Raw genomic sequence first — 21,132 nt, 5'->3', positions numbered from 1 at the left:
GGGAGGGATGGAGGGGGGAATGGGCAGCACCAAACCAGAGGCAGAAACGCATTGAAAACATTGTCAATATTTTTAAATGGATCAGATCAGGGTGCTGGCACTCCAGCAGGATGGGACCGGGCTCTCAGACATGAGAGCTTGTAGCTGCAGATCCCTGGAGAAAGCCCCCATTTCTGTGACAATTGCTGCAGGTTCCTGGGTGCTTGTGCAGAGGGGACACCACCTTGCTTCTCCCAGGCTCTGAGACACCCAGGAAACTGCCTGGTACCAAACTGGCTGGTCTTGGAAGAAAAGGTTGTGCTTGAGTGTGTAAGGGGATGGTAGGGAGACCTGTGCTTGCCCAGGAGGAGCTCTGACAAGAAAGCCATCCGTCAGGGGCTTTGGGACTCAAAAAGAAGTGCAGGAGAAAGAAAGAGGGTCCTCTCCTCCTGGCTGAAAGCAGCAGGTGGAACAGGAAAGACTTTCCATTTGAGGACCCCCAGCAGTTCTCTCCTCTGCTAATCTGCTAGCCTGGGATCCCCTTCTTCCTCCATCCAGCACATCACCCTGAGCTCAAAGGCAGCTGGCACATTTTGTTTTCCCCTTTAGCAAAACAGTAACCACCTCACTGGGAAGCGCCGTGGAAGACCTCCAGCTTTATGAAAAGGGTCAGCAGCAGCATCTGATGCCAAATCTCCAAGCCACAGCAAAACAACACCAGCACCACTCCCAGCAAGGTGAGGACTGGGCAGGCTGGGAGCAGAAAGCGATGTGACGCATCACTGATGCCACGGCTCAAAACTCATCTCCCCCAGCTGCCACTTCACGCTGCTCGCTCCCTGCCTCCTGAGCTACCGAAGGCAAGGAAGACCCCGCAGAGAACACGGGGAAGAGGTGGTGGTGGCAGTGTCAAAAGCAAGGACAGAGACTCTAGTCCTTCTGTGTGTGACAGACCAGGAGAGGGGATCTGCAGGGGGTGGAGAACCTCTCAGCTGTGAACTTCAGGCTCTGAACCACGCAAACTCCCAAGGCTGATACCAAGCAACCCCACCTGCACCTCAGAGAAACATTGTAGGAAGAGGCTGTTCTACAGCCAGTAGCACCTTCACGCACCAGGCATCTCCTTCCTCCTGTGACTGAGGGACGGACCACTTTTTGAAAAATTGGGGAATCTCCAGGGCCAGCGTGGCGCTGCGAACTTCAGCCGCCACGCTGAACTTGAGGGTAAGGATCAGTTCAACATGATCAAATGTAGCCAGTCCTGCGGGGTCTGGGGAGGGCAGCTGGGCCAGGCTCTCTGGCCTTCACAGCCTGGCAGGTGCTGCAGCCTTTCCAGAGCTCGCTCATGGCAATTCAATGGCTTTTGTGTTGTAGCAGCCCGGAGGAAGACTCCTCTGGATATCCTCCAGGTTCTTAATATCTGCCAGGATCTCATCAATGCTGCTCTCCAGCGTCCGCACCCGGGCCTTCTGCAGCGCGGCTGTCTGCTCCAGCTCCAACATCTCATCCTTCAGCTGGTTGCTTCTGGTTTTGGCTTTGCTAAAATTCATCTCAAGCTGCTTCAGGCCATCCTCATCCATGGCACCAGGCTGGTCTGTTCAACAGGCGGAAAACAAGGAAGAGGGAACCATGGATGGAGGCTGAGGACTAGATCTTTCTAGATACCTCAGCAGCTCTAGCCTGCTGCCCAGCCTGTTTACAGGCATCATCTGAGGCAGCTTCCCGCACAACTCCCAGCACCCCTGCCTAGACCCCATCAGGGACCTGTCTCTCTCCACACCCTACAGCAGCAGCACAAAACCTACTCATCAGACGCAGCAGCTCTTCCAGGGCACTCAGTGTCTCCTGCACGACCACCCCTGCCTGGCCAGCCTTGGCGTGGACCTTCTGAGCTTCCTGAGCTGTCTGAAGAAGGCAAGGTGGCAGCTGTAAGGCCAAGTCTCACCCAAACATCAACAGGGAAGGGGGCTAAGTGCAGGAGACAGGGACCCACCTCCTGTATCACAGCATCCTCTGCCTCAACCTCCGAGAGCTTCCTCTCAAATTCGCCATCCACTTCCTTGGCCTCGCGCCGCAGGGTGGCCACTGCCTTCTCTAGGGTGAGGACGCCATCGGCCGTCTTGTTGGCTTCCACCTTCAGCTGTGTGATCTCCTAGGGAATGCAAAGGGACTTTCAGAGGGGCAGAGCATGGCTGAAATCAGTCTGGGTGCACCGGGGCATGGAGCTGGTGGAAACTGGTTCCTTCCACAGGGACCCAAAATTATCACAGGCTGTCCCGCATCCTTCATGTGCTCCCACCAGTTGCTCCAGAGAGTTGTTTCTATGATTACAGCTCAACCCCTCCTGCAGATATCAGCGAATCTCTTGGGAATTACAACATACAGTCTGGGAGTCGAACCCACCAACGCCAAGTCTGGGAGCTCACAAGCTTACCAGCAGCTGAGACTGTGGAAGTGAAAAATCCCCTTGGTCACCAAAAGGTGGCTACAGAGAGATGCCACAGAGATCCTCACGGGACAAACACTCCTGCAGAGATCCCCATGCACCCACTCATCTACAGCCAACTCTGTTATCTCTGCAGGATCCACTATAGACAAACATCAGCCAAAAAGTCAATGCATCAGGTCCAAAAGTCGGCACATCAGGTCCACCATTAAGACCCGTTAGAGTTGCCAACCATCCCCTCTTCTTCCATGGTTTTCCCTTCCAAACCCTTTTCTGCCAGCAATAGCCCCAGGGCTTGCCCTCACCTGCTGGATCCCCATGGTGATCTCCTTTGCTTCCTCTGCCACCCTGCTGGCTGCCTTGGATTCAGAAGCGGCACTGCCCAGGATTGCTTCAGCTCGGTCTGTCTTCTCCCTGGCACTTGCAACCATGCTGCTGATAATCGGTAGCCTCTTCATGGCATCTTCAGCTTCCCTTCTCTTGTCATCTGCTTGCAGGTTAAACTCTGAAAGGAACACGTGGAAATGAAGCTGCGCTACCTTTGTGAGATCCCACAAGGGAGAGGAAAGGAAGGTTTTCTAGGACATTACCCCGGAGGCTCTTCAGGATCTGTTCCACCTCATAGAAGGTGGTGTTACCAGCACTCACAGCTTGCAGGGCTCTGCCCCTGGCAAGGCTGGCTCGGGACAGCAGCTGCGTCAGTGTCTGCAACAGGCCAAAGGGACACAACAGGCAGATGAAGGAAACTGTACAGGAGCATTGGACAGTCCCTCAACCAGTTCCACTCATCATGAGTCATCTTAGATCTAATCTTTCCAAGAGCAGGTCTTCAACCTGCCTCACATGGAGGTGGCGTGCTGCTAAGACCCTACACCAGCAGCTCCATGCACACGGTGAGGTCTCTCACCAGCTCCAGAAGACCAACCCCAAGTGGCTGTGTTTGTGAGGAAGGCAAACAGGCTAGGACAGCACGTAGTAGTGGTGGTGCCACGGGCATCCCACTGGGGCTCCAGCTCATGCTGAAGACAATTCAAGCCGCAGCCCCCAGCCAACTACTTACCGCTCTCTCGCCCTCTCCCTTCCGCAGCAGCTGCTTGATTTCTTCCTCCCAGCGCCCCATGCGGCTCTGCAGCTGCCTGTACTGTGCCATGTAGGTGTCCACCAGGCTCAGGAGAGCACTGGCATCCTGCTTCAGCCGGGTTGCCTCCCCCTGAAACACAGATGTGATGACTGCCTGGGGGTCCCAGCGTCTCCCCAGGACCCACAGCAAGAAGCGATGAATGCTTGTCTCTTGCTCCTTGTGCCGTGGCCAGCTATGGGGGCAAAAGGGTGGGAAGATGCATATCCAATGGCTTTGCAATGGAGACAGAGCCCTGGGAAGGGCTGAGCTCCTGGCAGGAAGGGAGTAGGAGAGAGCAAAAGGGGATCTCCTGGTCCTGCAGGAACAATGCCCTCACCTCAAATGAGCCGATGTCAGTCTTTGTCAAGCGGGACAGGGAGTTGAGGAGCACCAGGCTGCCCTGATAAGCCTTGTCTGCCTCAGAGGCCATCCCATCGGCCTCAGCCTTCAGGCCTCCAGCCAGTGACTTCAGCAACTCGTACCTGCATGGATGCGAGGTTGAAGAGCACGGTACCAGCCAAGCTGTCAAACCCCACCACAGCATTAATGCTGCCTCCTACATTTACTTGTTTGTGCTCCCTGAGCCCTCTCCAGGGCTCCACACAGATTTATCACACTGGGAAAGCCAGTTGCAAACGTCCCCCCCATCCCAGCCCCTCTGCCAAGCAGGGCATCCACTGGCTCCTTGCTCATGCTCCAAAATCCAAAGGTGTTTCACACCAGCTGAACCCTCACAGGCTCTGCAGTGGCTCGGCTAATCCTTGCCCTACCACTGGATGTTTCCTCCTGCACATCCTCATTCAGCTCCTTAACTTTGTTCGGGGCCATTGCTTGCACCCCACCAGTGGTGTGCAAAGTCCCAGCACAGCAGTGGGCTCTGGAGAGGCACCAGCCCGATCAAACAACGTGGGGCTAAATCTATCCTTGGGCTAAACACAGTCCAGATTTGCAACTGGGTGCAGAGTTGCCCCCGGGAGCCTGTTCACACACACAGTGCTAAATCCCTTCCCCCAGCTGCGGGCAGACCCCCAGGGAGCATCATGGTCTGTGGAGTGGGAAGCAGATGCTCCACAGAGCTGCCAACCCTCCATCTCTACCGTTCAGACAGGCCAGTGTCCTGCCTGCAAGTCCCTGCCTGCCCTGCCTCCAACCACACATTTCTGCAACTCAGCTGGGGAGGCAGGGAAGGGGGACACTTGGCCACCCCCCTTCTCCCTCCCACATCCCCCCATGACACGCAGGCAAGCGCAGCCTCCACTCACTTCCCGAGCAGCCCTCGCAGGGAGCTGGAGGTGGCTGCCTCTCCACCAGCCGCTGCACCGCGAACCAGCTCCAGCGCCTGCCGCGCATCCTCCCGTGCCGCCTTCGCAGCTTGCTCAATGGTGTTGGCAGCTTGCAGGTGGCTGCAAAGCACAGGGGGGAGGCTTGTGAGAAATGTTTCCCACCCGAGTCTTCCCCACCAACTTCCTTTACTATTGTGTTCAGCGATGCTGGATCACACCTCCACATCTTGGGAAATGCAGTGTGTTTGAGAAGGGGACCTATATTTTGCTTGCCCCTCCTGCGTCTCCCAAGGGCAGAGAAGCACTGCAGGGAGGCAGATGCTGCCTGTTCCAACTGGACAGCCATGGGACGAACTCTGACCCCAAACACACTCAACACCACCCTCAAAGGCAACCAAGGACAGCTCTGTAGGGCAGCAAAGCCAGCCCAGCAGCCGCATCTTCCCCTGCTCCAGGGCTGGCACAGAGGCTGTGGCAGCTGCAGCCTAGTGGCTAGGCAAGGACCCCCAAAAAGGACCTTCTGGGCCCCCAGCAGGATCTCAGTCCCCCTCCCTTCTCTCTTGGTCCACGGCAGGAGCAACTCACCTGTTTGCCAGTCTCAGAGCCTCCTGGGCCAGCATCAAGAACTGGTTCGAGCCCCCGGGAAGGTTTGAAACAGGAATGGTCTGAGGAGGGAGGAAGAGAGGCGTGAGTGCTCTTCCCTGCCCTCCATCCAATTCAGCAGTGAAAGAGGCAACTGCGGCATGTTAAACCTCCACAGCCCCCCAAAGACACCTGCCAGCACCTCTCCAGGTCCCAGCCCTACAGAAAGGGCCACCAGAACATCTTCCACACTAACAAAATGAATGTAACAATGGTAATACATTAAATTCTTGCTCTCTCCATGTTGTTTTTTTCAGCCCTGGGCTAGACTAAGAGCACGTCGCACAAGGATGCTCTTACCACCCGACGCAGAGCAGCCCCACTGCGGTCAAGGTCCAGCCTGGCTCTCTCCAGCAGCTGCCAGGTGTCCTGCACTTGCCTCTCGTACTGGCTCCCGAGAGACCTCAGCCTCTCCACCGTTGCCTTGATCTCATCCAAGCGGCTCTGGCAGCTGGACCCTTGCCCCTTCATTCTGGCCACACGGCTTTCCAGAGACCTGTCAGAGGCTGGTGAGGAGGAAAGAAGGAGGCGGAAGAGAAACTCGTGACTGAGCAAAACCCTCCCCTGATACGGCACAGATGTCCCCATCCAAGGGCAGTGGGTGGGTGGTACCTTGCAGGCTCAGGGCTTCCCCAAGGATGGCCCGCAGCATCTCCTCAGCCAGCTGCATCCTCCCCTCCAGCTCCTGGCTCTCGGTCCCACCACCAGCTTGCACCTCCGAGAACAGCCGCTCCAACTCTGCCAGCTGCTGCAGGTACAGGTCCACCTGCAACCACAGCAGACCAGGCCATCAGCCAGTGGGACACTGAACCCATGATGGAAAGATCAGGATGGGAACCAAGTCCACAGTCTGGCCAGAGGATGGAGAGCAGAGCGAGGGCTCATTTTTGGATGGGGCACAGCAGGCCAGCAGCTCTAGGTTATCGGGTTTTTATCAGTTGAATCAGGTACAAACCCAAAGTTCAGGCACAACCTGCAAAATCACTTCTCACTCGCACCAGGAGATGCTTGAGGAGGCCAGGAGGAAATGCTTGAGGGTATGCGTATCTTTGTGCCCCTTTCCGGTCAGTGGCCCTGGGGCCGGCAGAGATGCTCACCTGGGCTTTCACCTGGCTGTAGCAAGCTGGGCACTCGCTCTCTTCACAGCTGGGACCCTCGAAGCCGGGCTTGCAGATGCAGCTCCCGTCATTCCCGCACTTCTGAGGCTCGGCGCCAGCCGAGTCACAGGCACAGGCTGTGGGTCAGAGTGGCACAGGTTCAAAGGAGCCTGTCCCCACCTCAAGTCTCAGCATGTCCACCCTTCCATCCACCCTCTCCTCCTACTTTCCTCCCACCATTTAACCCCATGCTTGAGTTCCTGCCCCCTGCTCCTGCTTTCCAGCCTTACATTTTTGCAGCATTCCCCTTCCCATCAAGCCACCCTGTGCTCCAGCACAGATTTTCTTACTCATCCCCAGCTCAAACAGTGCCCATCTCTCACCTCTGCACTTGTCGGCAGGATCAGGGGCGAGGGGGTTCCCAAAGAAGCCGTCTTTGCAGCGGTCGCAGTAGAAGCCGGCAGTGTTGTAGATGCACTTGAGGCACTCGCCCGTCCAGCGGTCGCAGTTCCCCACGGCATTGGGCTCCACGTTGCTGTTGCATTGGCATGGCTGGCAGGGCCGGGAAGCTGCTGGGTCTCCAAAATAGCCGTCAGCACAGTACTCGCAGTTGTCTCCTGGGAAAGGAGAAAGGAGCTCACGCTCTTGCCCAGAAGGCAGAGGCTGCCTCACTCCCTCTGCCCCCCAGAAATGGGGGGCCCATCAGGGCCGACACAACGTCGTCTCCACTGTCCTTGCCGCCATAGCCAACACATGATGCTCCGGGCAGGCTCTCAAAAGCTGGGTGCAACGATCAACCTCAAGCAAGTCATTTCTTATTTGTTTTTTTCCTATTTTTCTATTTCCCCTCCCTCCCCACCCATCCTTTTTCCATCCACGTTATCTGTTTAGATGAGAACTGTTCCCAGGTCAGGGCAATGCATGTTTACACAGCCCTTAGGGCTGCAACACCCCGTTACAGGCAGGAGCGGCAGCGCCGTAGGCAAGCCAGGCTGAGAAGATGGGATGATCTGCCCAGCTCCGAGCATCCTGGCCCGCTGACACCTGCATCTCCCCATTGAAGCTCCAGGGAAAGGCAGAGCAGAAGCAACCTGGAGGAGGACATTACCAGCAGCTCCAGGAGGGCAGCGGTCACAGATGACCTCCTCGCCACCTGGCACCACTGAGCAGCCTTGGCCATTGCTGCAGGGGCATGCCCTGCAGCCGTGTGGCTGCCAGGGGTCTCTGTAGAAGCCGAAGGGGCAGCTGACACTATTGCCCACATTTTCATCTCCTGAGTAGCATTCGCCTGAAGGAGGAAGGAAAGGGCTTAGGGCAGTGTGCTCTCACCCCCAGTGGGACATCCTCCACCACTCCACACCCTGGCCACCCCTTGCTGTTGGCCATGCCACCCACTGCAACACAAGCACCCATGGTCCAACATCCTCCACCAGAGCCCTTGCAACCCTCACACCTGCCCATACATGCTCCATTTCTCTGCCCATCAGTCCCTCACCACGCGGGAAGGACCGTGCCCTGCTCCTGTAATGGGAGCCCAGGGAGACCCCACCAAGGAGCCCATCCCAGGGCATTTTGTGCCTCCTGATCAATGCTCAGATATTTGGAAATTCCAATTCAGACTTGGAAAATAATAACAGCTTAACTTTGCTTTACTTTGACTTTACATGGCAACACTGCGGGCTATTTTAACAAGACAGGTAGCAAAAAAATGTTTACATCACTGATATCTACTGACATCATGATTATCTTTAAAACAAAAAGTCAGAAGAAAAGATTTTTAATGCTATCCAACCAGTATGAGAAGTTTTTCCCTCTCCAATGAGCATCATCTAAGCCTGATTTGATCCCAATGATTCTTTCCTGTATTTTTGGCTGCAGCACTTCTAGGCTTTGGGGAGATTTACCCATGATGTTGCATGCACTCCAGCCCCCTAAGCCAGGGATCTCATCTCACTCAGTGCTCCCCATGCCCCCGTATAGCTCAGTTCTTGGGATGCAGGCAGCTGCCCTGTGATACCATATGCCCTACAAGCATAACGCGGAGGTGGGTTCTCTTACCAGTGTCAGGATCACAAATTCCTCCCCCCTGGCAATTGCACAGCACACAGATGCTGAACGGCCCCAGGCCAGGGGCATCTCTGCGGTAGCCAGGGGCACACCTCTCGCAGAACTGCCCCTGGTACCCCAGTGGGCACTCGCAGTGCTCCACCCAGGGAGCGGGGACTCCGGTGACGGGCTGTGCCGACACCAGGGTGACGTTGTCGATGTAGCCAGTGCCTGGAGGGAGATACAGACGGTCACCTACGGTGGCCAGCATCTCCACCTGCAAGTTGCCCACACCTAGGACCTGCACAGGTCGCATGTTTCATTACAGCGCTTGCGGGCAGATGGACTGGAGCCAAGACTTTGCTGTCCCCATTGTTGCCATCCTGCTCAATCTCTTTGTAATTTAATTTTGCCCATCTTAGGGCATTTTTAAAAATTATTATTATTATTTTTTAATCCCTTTTAGCAAAGGTGTCTCCATCTGGAGACTTGGTGTCTCCAGCAATGGATAAGCCAACCTTGTGCTTGCAAGCTCTGCCCCCACTTACTGTACTCCCCAAAGGTGGCTCGGATCCAGAGAGCTGTCAGGTTTCCCAGCAGCCTGCGATATTCAAAGTGATTCAGTCTTGGGCTCCACTTGCTGCTCAGGTGCTCGTCCAGCCTGCCCATGGGAGGGGAGAGAAGTGGAATGGGTTTCAAGAAAACAAGATGCCTCATCAAGAAAATGCAGCAGCCCTCGCCTATCACTCTCCTGAGCCCAAGGCTTCAGGGAAAAACCTCCACCCACGTGACTGACCCCAAGCAAAGTACCCAGTCCAACCTCAAGCCAGATCATCTACCACCCCGCTCACAAAGTAACCTCCTCGTCCAGGAGAGAAGAACCTGAGATGCCTCCAGCCCAAACCAAGCAACTGTTTGCCACCTCTGAGGGATCACAGCTGAATCTAGGAGTTCCCTGAAGCTGCAGCCTTTCTTGCTCAGCCTGCCCCAAACAGCCCAGCATCCCCCTTTACCTGAACGTGTACGTCTGGGTGACGCCACAGGGCAGGACCTTCCCCTGGGGTAAGAAGGGGGCAGTGACTCTCAGGCCATCTCCTTCCAGGACCACATCGTGTGGAGATGGCTCACGTCCCCCTCGGTCCAGGCGGTAATCAAAGGAGAGCGTCTGGCCATAGCTCAGCTGCTGGTTACCAAGGAATTTTGCTGCGAAGGGAAGGAAGGAAGAAAATTAAAGGCTTAAAATCTTGCCTTCCTCCTAAAGGCTCGATTCACAGGATCAGGCCAAGCAAAGGGTACACTGGCACCTCTCCCCTACACCGATCCCGCACCTACCAGGCGCCACAAAGTATATCGGCTCCGATCTCCTCGCCGCTATGAAGGCATCCTGATGGCGTGGGGACCACTGGAGCTGGGCTGGGGACCCACTTTCATGGATGCCTCGCCAGCCTTCAGCACCTGGAGCACCAAGAAGGAGCAGTCAGTGGGGACAGGGAAGGTGTTTCCCAGACTCCAGCATCTTTCTGGAGCTGTATCTTGTCAAAACCTCTGGCTTCCTACCCCTTGACCTCCGAGGGGGCAGCACAGATATCCCTGATATGTCTGTAAATAAGCTGGGCTGGGCATGGGGCTTTCCTCCCAAGTGGCAGGAAAGACATGATGAAGCAAGCCTACACTCCCCCCACCTTCATACCCTACTTCTGCCTATGGTCAAGCCATCCCACCCATCAAAGCACAGGGACTCCCAGCACGGCTGCGAACCAGACAGCTCCTCCAGCACGTCAAAGAGAAGGGATGGCAGACACCCCCAGGAGCCATAGGGATGTCCTGCTTGCGCTTCACCTTGCTGGAAGGTGGAGGTGATGTTGTAGACGCTGTGGTTGTCTGCGCTGACACACACAGCTGAGTGCCCATAGCAAAAGCAGGGGGAGCATCCCGCAGGGTTTCTGGCGTCCAAGTTATAGAAGTTTCGCTTGCACCTGGGAAAATGAAAGAAGATGATAAGTTCAAGTGCATTTTCTCCTCTTCCTGGCCAGCACAACCAGCCCTCTAACGACAGCCATGCAACACAGCCATCACCACATTTCGAGGTCATCGCCAGGCTGGGATGGCGAGACAGGCATGCAGGCACTGCCAGGGATGCGACTGCCAGGGAGATGGAGGACAAGCCATGCAGCCATCCGGCAAGTCCTCCCGACACCCACCTCTCGCACCGTTCTCCGGTAGCGCTCGCCTTGCAGACACAGCGGCCGTCGAGGCAGCCCCCCGTGCTGCCAGCTGGGTCGCACTCACACTGTGGGCTCCTGCAACAGGGACAGCGGGAACCTCCACCTGGATTTCCAGCTCAGCCTAGGAGCTCCATGCCCCCAGCTGTTATACAAGACAGCAGAGTATTCCCCCAGCTACCATTCCCATGCTAGAAGGGGAAAAATAATTGGCAGAACCATCTCTCTAAATAATTCAGCTGCAGCAGAACAGATGCCAGGCTGAGATGGTGCCCAGTGCTACTGCCCCAGGACACCCCAGAGCAACCATCCCAGGTGCCTCTCTTTAGCAAGACCCATCTACAAGAGCAAAGTGAAGCTCTGCTGAGCTTAATAAACCCTGGCTGAGCTTAATAGACCCTGGCTGAGCTCCAACAGGCAGCAACATGCCAGGGAGGCTCTGGCAGGAGGCCAGGCACAGCAGCACAGCTGCAGGCAGCCACCCCTCACCCCCACCCTTTGCCTGCCAGGAGGCTCAAAGGAGCAACAGTGGGGTGAAGCAAGGAAGAAGAGGACACAGCGATGAGGAAGCCGAACCAGAAACACTTTGAAAGGTGTTTAAACGGGGTTCTGTGCAAAGGAAGGAGTTGATTTTTGCATGCACGTTTGCATGGAAGCAGTCCTTGCAAGTAGCACTGACACCAGGCAGACCCTCGTGGGTGCAAGTTTTATTTTACACGGCTAGCCTGGCTGGTGCCTGTTTGGCATTATCTGGATAACAAAGCAATTGCTTCACTCTGGTTTTGTTGCTGTTGTGTCGCAGCAAGCTCTGTGGGCTGGAAGGAAGGTCTAGCCCCACTCGAGCCTGCTCTCTCCCAGTGACAGTAGTATAGGGTTGTTGGTGTGGAGCCATGAAACAAACAGCCTCTACCCCTGCACGGGGTGGTTTCAGCCAGCATGGGCTCTTTACAGCAGCTGGGAGAGCTCTGGATGCTGTCCCTCCAGCTGTCCCCATGCCATCAATGGTCGTCAACACTTACTGCCTCTTTCTTCGGCAGCCAGCCTCAGAAAGGGACTCGAAGCCCGGCTGGCACTGGTCGCACTTCTTGCCCATCACGCCGGGTTTGCAGCTGCACCGGCCATCGCTGTCGCACTGCGGGCCAAGGGCACCTGCGGAAAGAAAGGAAGGAGAGGTTCAGACAGGTACCTCTCTGCACCCTCCCGGCGATGCTGCTGGTGGGACAGGGGAGCAAAGCGCCACACCGTCATTGCAGCAGCAACCCCACCTCAGTGACAGGTCCCCCCTTGAGGCCCCAGCACAGGGCTGAGACACCAGGTCTGGCTGTTAAAGCTGCTCCAGCCTCGCCGACTGATGCAGGAGACTTGGAGGAGATAAATCCCAGCAGGCATTGACCAAATGACCAGGACAAGTATCTTCTTCCCTACTATAAAGGTCATTGCGAAGGACAAGATGGACTCTAGGGCACACAAACCAAGTGGAGAATTAGTTCTTCTTTGCCGAACCCTCTGCTAGTAGACATCTGTACAACTTGATTTCGGTGCCACCACAAGGACATTATGGGGCTGAGAGCTGTGGTAGGCTCTTTCTTTTCTGACCTACCACTGTGCACATGCAGGCACCGAGGGGAGAGGACACCAGAGCCAGAGGCAGCCATCCTACTGCTGGACCTTCCCTGCATGCTGGCATTGGGGGGCACTCGTGGGGATATTCACCCTCCCACCACCTCAAAGCTTATTGCTCTGTCCTCTTGCCTTCTGTTTTTTTATGTTCAGGTGATGCTTCTAGCAATCTTCCTGCATTGACAGATAGCAACAGGCATTTTGGTATCTATCTACAGCACCTCAGTGCAAGAGGCACAAGCTATCTATCTACTGCAGAGCAAGCCAAAACCTGATGAGGATGAAGGAGCCATCACATCTACTGTGTAACCGCCACAAGACCCACAGAAAACACCCCAGAGCTAGAAATCCCATCTTACAGTGTTGCAGCCTGCAAAAAGCCACTGGAGGAGCTGGAGAGGCTGAAGATGCCTGTCAGTCCCCAAGCGCCACAGAACTTTGCACCACCTCCTCTGCCGAGGCTCAACGCAGTGAACTGGGGAATTATCCTTTCGCTTTTACAATGCAATTAAAAGCCTTTGTGGAGCCTGCCAAACATTGTGACACCCAGGAAGCAGCAGCCTGACTCACAAAGACGGTGAAAGCTCCCACTCCCACACTGGAGTTTGGCCACCATCCTCGAGATAACGATGGCAGCCAGGAGGGGCAAGCAGCTCCGCACGGGCATCAGCAGGTTCCTGACCACCCACCAAATTCAGGGCAGAGCGGAGCAGGGTCCCTCTTGGCAAGGCAGGGATTGTTGATTGAGATGCTGGAGGGAAGGGATGCCATCCAGAGGGACCTTGACAGGCTGGAGGAGTGGGTCCATGTGAACCTCATGAAATTCAATAAGGTCAAGTGCAAGGCCCTGCACTTGGGTCAGGGCAATCCCCAATATCAGTACAGACTGGGGGATGGATGGAGAGCACCTCTGCAGAGAAGGACTAAGGGGTACTGGTGGATGAAAAGCTGGACATGAGCCAGCAATGTGCGCTTGCAGCCCAGAAAGCCAATCGTGTCCTGGGTGCATCACCAGCAGCGTGGCCAGCAGGTCAAGGAGGGTGATGGTCCCCCTCCATTCCGCTCTCGTGAGACCCCACCTGGATCACTGCATACAGCTCTGGGGTTGCCAGTGTAAGACAGACATGGACCTGTTAGAGCAGGTCCAGAGGAGGACATGAAAACTGTCAGAGGACTGGAACACTTCTGCTATGGAGAAAAGCTGACAGAGTTGGGGTTGGAGAAAAGAAGCCTGGAGAAGAGAAGGCTCTGGGGAGACCTTATTGAAGCCTTTCAATACATAAAGGGGGCTCAATATATAAAGGCAAGCTCCTCAAAGGCTTTTAATTGCATCATAAAAGCAAAAGGATAAATCCTGAGTTCACAGCATTGTGCCTCAGGAGGGGATGTGGTGCAAAGACAGAGAAACTTTTTACCAGGGCCTGTAGTAACAGATCAAGGTGCAAAGGTTTTAAACTGAAAGAGGGGAGGTTTAGATGGGACATAAGGAAGAAATGTGGACTTGGCAGTGATAGGTTAATGGTTGGACTCGATGATCTTAAGGGTCTTTTCCAACCTTAATGATTCTATGATTCTATGTAATGTTTTATGATGAGGCTGGTGGGACACTGGAACAGTTCACCCAGAGAAGCTGTGGATGCCCCATCATTGGAAGTGTTCAAGGCCATGTTGGATGGGGCTTTGAGCAACCTGATCTAGTGAAAGATGTCCCTGGCCATGGCAGGGGAGTTGGACTAGGTGATCTTTGAAGTTCCCTCCCAACCCAAACCATCCTGTGAGTCTGTGATTATTTTGGGGGGCAGGTGGGTTTTGAAGCCTGGACCTGCTGAGGGGTTCAAAACTCCCAGCACCAAGCGGTGAAGCAGCCAGGAGGAGGAGTTCCTACAACTTGCAGTGCAACAACACAGCGCTGGGCTCTGGCACCTCCCCAGATAATCCCACCTGGAGACAAGCTGGCCCCACTCACTCCTCCTGTGATGCTCTGGTCCGGTGTGCAGGGACCCAGAGCCTGACCTAGCCCACATGTTCAGCAGGGCTGAGGGACACGCAGGGCAACAGGCACTTTAAGCCCCCCTTCACCCCGACCCAACCCTGTCCTCTCCCAGCAGGTGGTCACGTACCCCGGGGGTGGCAGTGGCAGGGCAGGCAGCAGTCCTCCTCCCACTGGCGGAAGAAGCCCTCCTTGCAGCGCTCGCAGTGGGTGCCCTCCGTGTTGCCCAGGCAGTCGAGGCAGCGGTACCCGTTCCCCGTCTCCCTCAGGAGATGCCAGTCAAAGATGCACTGCCTGGACATCCCATTGCAGTCACAGACTGGGGAGAGGAGAGAGACATCTCAAATGATGCTTAGAGATAAGGGCACCAGCTACAAAGCCGTCAGCCCACCCTGATGCCCAAGGAACAAGCCCAGTTGATGCAAACCTCCTCTTATTGCTTTGCTAATAACAAGCCCTGTCCCCATGTCTCTGCGCTGGTCCCCATGTGTCTGCGTCCATCAGCCACTCACATGCCACCAATGCCCACGCCGTGCTCCACATCCCCGTGCTTTGGAGCAATGCCTGGTTTCACTGCCAACACAGCTCAGGATGGACAAACCCCCTGAGCCAAGCAGCCCTGCTCCACAGTGCGGCACGGCCAGGGATGTTCTCCATCCTTTCAGACGCCTTCCAACACAATGAGGTCTTTGAGTAAGCAGAGATGGTAAACAAAACCCCAAACCTTGTCCTGATAAAAGCATGGGGAATTTTACTGGTGACTTCAGGGAAAAACCCCTGAGGTTATGCTTGGTTTCACCCGGCCTCTGATCAGGAGCAAGCCCAGAAGGAAAAGCTCAACCAACTTCCACCAGGTCCCTCTATCTAGGTCTGTGATGCAAGTGTTCTCCCGGCCAAGCACAGGGGTGATGAGGAGTGGTTTGTGATCAGAGGAGCTTGGTGGAAGCATGCCAGCTGAGAGGGAGTTTAAAAAAAGGTTTTGGCAGGATTACACGGGTCATCTCACCCCACCCTCCCCAGGAAGAAAGCTGCAGCTGCCAACATCGCTGCATGATGGATGCCACGAAGGATAGGCATGAGATTTTTGCATCCCACTACAGCCAGGACAGACAGGACCTCTGGAGAGCAGACTGGCAGGTATCTCACCAGACATGCCTGCTCCAGCACTCTTCTTCATTGCCTTGCCCAGGTCTTCTCTTGAAGCCACCTCTCATCTACTTGCCAAGCCCTCAGTGGCCTGTACTAGAGGGTTTAAGCGTGAGGACCTTTATTTCAGACAAGTTCCTCAGCGCCACCGAGGAGAGCAGACACGGTTACGAGAATGGTTGGCAAAGACAGGCAGGAGAAAGAAACACCCTGAGGGAAAAAGCAGGGTCTGCAGGGGCACAGAGCCTGCTGACAAGCTGCTGCTGCAAACCACCCCGATGCTGCTATGGGATCCTCAACCTCCCTCCGAGAAACTCTGCTCACTGCTGACCTCCTTGGGACGCGAAAGGCAGTCCCCAGCTGCCCATCCCAGCTCAGGTCACCTCTGACAGCACGGGGAGGCAGAGGAAATCCAAGAGCAAGCAGAAATCTGCAGCATGGATGTGGACAGAAAATTGTACTTGATATACACACGGAGGTTCCTCTTTCCCAGCGTTCTGGCACAGCTTAGCCCAAGGATACAAGGTCCTGTCCTCCACATCTGTGATTCCTGGGACCCGGCGAAGCCTCCTGCGCTCACCGCCCAAGCACGCAACGCCCAGCACTCACACCTGGGCACCGCCCGCCACCCTCGCACACACCCATTAACATCCCGCATACCAGACGAAGGCACTCAGCAAGCGGCAGCCAAGCAGGGAGATGACCTCATGCGCCAGCAAACAGAGAAAGATTTTTTCCAGCTCTGGCAAACACGGTTCTTCCCTTGCAGCCTAGCTGCCAGGAGACTGAGACCCAGCTGCAGAAGGTCTTCTGCCACCCCAGCCTGCTAGGAGGGGAGCTGCGGATGCAGAAGTTCTGCCTCTTAGGGTACAAGAAAGCATCTAGAGCCTCAGTAGACGTCAGCAGTGACCAAAGAGCAGAGACAATACAAACCACCCACCAAAAGCAACAGCGCAGGACTTTCTCAAGGTATTTGTGCTCACCTTCACAGCGGGACTGCTGGGGTCAATGCCACCCCTCATCCCTTCACACTAAAGCTGTTAAACTCTGCCCACGCATCACCCTACGTCTATGTAATCCAGAGGATTTACTGAGTTGCTAAATTACAGGCATGAGCACCATTCCTCCAGGGAATGAAAACCTTCTTTCATGTCTTGGTCTAAGGCTGCAGCACGTTCAGAGCCAGCTCTCCAGCCCTGGCAGTGATTCAGGTCTCACTAATCCAAAGCCATTTAAGATGCTGTTGCAGATTAGTGCCACCACCTCACCTGCATAGCTGTTCCTGTTGCCGGTCTTCTCCTGGAAACCTGAGAGCTCAGGCAGGCTCATTTTTACCAAGAGTGAGGCACTGGAGTTGCTAACGAGATGGAGCATGCCAGAGCTGCTAGGAGATGAGGACCAACTGAGGACAGATCCTTTTTGTATCCAGGTGCCCTGAGGCTCTGCCCTGAGATCATCCATTTCTCAGGCAGCTGTGGAGAAGAACAGGCTCCACAGAGGAGAAGCTTTGCAGCTGGATTTCTTAAGCACTACGTCAGGATGAAGGAGGTCCGAGGCATGCATCCAGCACGACATCATTCCCCCAACTCCCGCCCAGCAGAATAAGGCATGAAAAACACTTGTTTGCTATGCTGAGACAAATTCCCACATCAGAAAGGCTCAGAGAAAGAGACAGGCAGCTTTGGACCTCTTAAACTGTCATCTTAAATTCACAAAACCAGAAAATGAGGTTGGCCCTGGGTCTGCGAGGAGCAGATCCAATAGCTCCATACTTATGAGCTGGTCTGCAAAGACTCCTCCTTTCATCAAGGGATCAACACAGCTTTGCATGCAACTAAGCCTCCGTGACAACACAAGCCATTCCCCACTCCACGCTTTTGGGGCAGTGACCCAGAAGGCTGTCACATCTGCTACCCCAAGTCCTGGGTTTCCCCATCACCCGACTCCACAGCTTTCTTGCTGTGGGAAGACCTGCCTGCATCTCCTGGGGCTCCATCAGCATCAGCAGGGAGAGACCACACCCTGGGAGCCAAAACCTGCCATTTGGTGTCTTCTCCTTTCCAACATACCAAGTTAGACACCTCATTAGCACGGTGAAGCTCTGACCTCCACACCCCAACTCTTCCCTGAACCCTGGGAGATCCCTTCAGCCATCACGTGCAGGCACACAGCACCGAGGCAAATGCATGCTTGCTCGGCTCTCCGCGGTTCCAGGTACAAGCGCCCCGACCTCTGCTACTCAACCAGGCCACACGTGAACCCAATTTGACTCAAGCAGTCCATTTGCAAGCAAAATGGGATTACGTGTGCTAATTACAAGCAGGCAGCTAACACTGGGACTGGAGGAGTAACAGCACAAGAGACTAATTTACACCACTGAACCAACTCGGAAAGCCTGCTGCAGCGTAAAAGCATGGCCAGTTATTGAGTGTCCCTTTTACATACACATAGGAATAAGTTTAAGAGTCCATGGAAAAGCAGCAGTTGCCTACACACTGCCAGGAAGGTGAGGGGTGGGGTGGGGAACCTACATCAGTATTTTAAAACTTGCATGCAGTTAAGCCTGCTGTAATAATTATCCAAGTAGCAAGTAAAGAAAATCAGGTATTTAAAAAACAAAAACAAACAAACAAACAAACAAACACTTATTCAGCACTTTTTTCCCTTATCATGTTGCACTGTACTAAAAGGAAAACTGAAAAAGGACCAATTCAAGCCTGGTGAGCGTATTTCAGAACACCAGTACTGCAGACAAAAAAAAACCCTGAAATTGCTCAGTATTTACAAAATACACATAAAGACCCGATTTTGGCCAAACGTACCCATCTCCAGACTATAAGCCGATACGACTGAAACCCTGATATCGAATTACCACTGGGCTGAATGCACTTAAACATCCCTGCATCGCCCTCTCTGCTACAATCGCATATGCCAGAGGATCCTCTGGATTTTTAAAGCTCTCCGTCAGTCTATGTACTGCAGGAGACTTGCTGCCTCCCACGGGGTGCCGTGGGCACCTTGTAAGCCTCACAGATTCACACAAAATACAAACACTGCACGTGTTGCTACAGCAAACTGGATCCTGGATGCTTCCAGCTCTCCCTCAGGCTTAGGGAACGTTTTGGTTACAGCAGTAACACGGGCAATGCTCATGCTCACACCCGAATCCCACCCAAGTAGCAAGGCTTTATACAGAAAGCAATAAAGTAATTGCACATAAATAAGTTATCTAAAATGGATGCCAGCAAAAAAATGATGTCTAAATGCTCATGGGATATTTAACCCCAAAGGAAATGTAAGGAGAAGCACCTACAGGTCCAATTTTAATCCCAAAGGCAGGAGGGGAGAGCGCCCTAGCAGAGTGCTGTGGCACCCAGCTGTCTCCCAGTTACTGGGACTCTCGGGCACTGGGGCAGGGCTGCGAGCAAAGCTGACGGCAGGATTGCATGTCAGCGCGAAAGCAGGAACAGTCGGCCTTCCCAAAGCCTCACCTTCTCCTCTGTTGGTGCTCAGGGCTGCAGGCAGGAGAGACGCCGCGAGGCAGCACAGGGCCAGGAGCCAGCACCCAGCCATTTCTTATGCCGGGGAGCACAAGGCACCCGCTCCGGCAGGCAACGGTGGGGCTCGTGACCGGCTGCCTATTGCTTTTTTTTCGGGTGGTTTTTATCGGCTGCTCTACCTGAGTCACTCCCAACAGGAAGAGCGCGTGTGCCGTGGGCTGACTCACCCCGAGCAAGGAGAGCCCAGCCCAGGGAGCGCAGACGGGCGCCCGCACACGCACCCGCCCCTGGCTGCCCTGTGCCATCAGGAAACAGGGATTCACGGGGCACAGCACCCCAAGGACCTGCTGCCTGCACCCTCCTAGGGGCACTGGCTCATGGGGAAAAAGTAAACGTAGCTGCAGCCCCTGCGGAGATACCTTCTGCCCATCCCTACTCACCCAGCTCCATCCCACCCACTGTCGCAGCCTCCACAGGCAGGGCACCGGTGCTGGCTGGGGAGACCCGGGCTGCCCAGGCATGCAGGCGGCTTGCAGGGAGCTAAATGAAACACGATGAGCTCACGGGAAGCCTGGGAAGGGTGGATAGGGACTGCCTGCCTGCAAGCCAGGTCCAGCCAACCAACCCGCAAGACCAGGGCTCAAAACCAACCAGAACAGATGAGTAGCGGGACTCACAGCCAAGGGCTGCTGGGGATGCAAAAAGACCCGAGGACAGCTTGGACATGTACTTGGAAAGCAGATCTATCAGGATTTACCAGACAAGCATCAGGTTCAGGAAATCCCCAGACCTAGAAATGGGGTGGAGGCCAGGAATCATCACACACGTTTGTCTGCTTTTGGTCCCGAGATGAAAAATGAGGTTAGATGGGTCCTTGGCCTGACCTAGCACAACCACTTTTATGCTAGAAAGAGGATGAAGAGAGCAGACAGAGAGGGGAAAAGACTTGCCTGAGGTTTCTGATGGAGCCAGGATGAGGATCCCAGGCTGCACAGCCCCAGGTCCATTAGCATTTTGGTCTCAAGGGTAGCCAATGAGCCACACAAGCCATGAAGGCCAATTCTACCTTGCTCCTCGCCTTTGCCTTGGAGGAGGATGCAACCACTTCTACAGGGGAAGAGAGAAATTTGGAGGTGGGGTCCTCCTAGTCCTGCATACGTCAGGGTAAGTGAGATGCCGGCACATCCGCCTGACCTGGAGAAGCAGCCCACCAGAGGATCACAAGGAAGGACAGATCTTGTGCTGCATCACAGCATCTTCCCCTGCTTACTGCTAGGGAACACCTCCTGTCACAAATGACCGTGAGTGGTCTGTGAACACCTTTAGATGGAACGAAGACATGTAACAAATTTGCCCCCAGTCTAAGACACAAGTTGTCTTTCAGGTCACTTTCTGCATTAGGGACTGAAACTCAACCCAACAAACAACGGTGCTGATGCGCTGCTCATTTCAGAGCGAACAAACCCAGGGTGATTAACATTTAGGTCCTCATCTGAGCCTCTTATGCTGTCCAACAGCCTCCAGACACTCGTGCACCTGGAGCTGACTCAGAGGGCTTTCCTCCGTGGCTCCTGGTGATCTCATGGGCACAACCAGCCCGAATTCACCACATCTTTGCACCTCCCTTTGCCAAGCTTACCTGCCTCCACTGATTGAGTCAACTATCTGTTATAAACAGGCTGTTTCCTTTTAATTTCACACACTACATCTTCATATAGTTCACAACAAGGAACCCAGCTTCACGAATGCGCTGGTGGCATGTTGTGTTTTGGCACCCAAGGTTACCTTATCTAATTTTTTTTTTTTAAACTATTATTTTTTAAGAAGCAAGACAAAACCACTTATGGCGTTCCCACTGATTTGGCAGTTCTTAGAGTCTACTTATTCCTCTAACAAAACACACTTAATCTCTTCTGCTCTAAAGTACATCACTTGCCCCAAACACCTCTTCTGCATCCTTCCTACCCGCTGACACCCCTCTGCTTGGGAAACTCATCTCCTCCAGCAGCACTGTCAGTACAGCGGTTCCCTTGGACCTTGC

At 54.5% G+C, this 21,132-nt stretch overlaps 1 protein-coding gene across 1 annotated transcript; it reads right to left on the bottom strand.

Moving 5' to 3' along the window:
• Window positions 1-1,322: 1,322 nt before the first annotated feature.
• On the bottom strand, window positions 1,323-19,164 carry LAMC2 (laminin subunit gamma 2; the record flags this gene model as incomplete). Its single annotated transcript, XM_082311527.1, has 23 exons — window positions 1,323-1,573; window positions 1,785-1,884; window positions 1,973-2,131; window positions 2,731-2,930; window positions 3,016-3,130; window positions 3,486-3,635; window positions 3,883-4,027; window positions 4,808-4,948; window positions 5,414-5,493; window positions 5,771-5,976; window positions 6,083-6,236; window positions 6,568-6,704; window positions 6,951-7,184; window positions 7,676-7,855; window positions 8,626-8,844; window positions 9,162-9,274; window positions 9,627-9,816; window positions 9,946-10,068; window positions 10,453-10,589; window positions 10,815-10,913; window positions 11,855-11,984; window positions 14,576-14,764; window positions 19,083-19,164. 23 exons carry the CDS (start codon window positions 19,162-19,164, stop codon window positions 1,323-1,325), a joined length of 3,534 nt encoding a protein of 1,177 aa, XP_082167653.1.
• Window positions 19,165-21,132: the final 1,968 nt, after the last annotated feature.

This window comes from Platalea leucorodia (genome assembly GCF_965183815.1).
Source record: "Platalea leucorodia genome assembly, chromosome: 5".
NCBI lineage: Eukaryota > Metazoa > Chordata > Aves > Pelecaniformes > Threskiornithidae > Platalea > Platalea leucorodia.
Note: the sequence above shows the minus strand (reverse complement) of the source record. Positions and strands in the feature narration are given on the sequence as shown.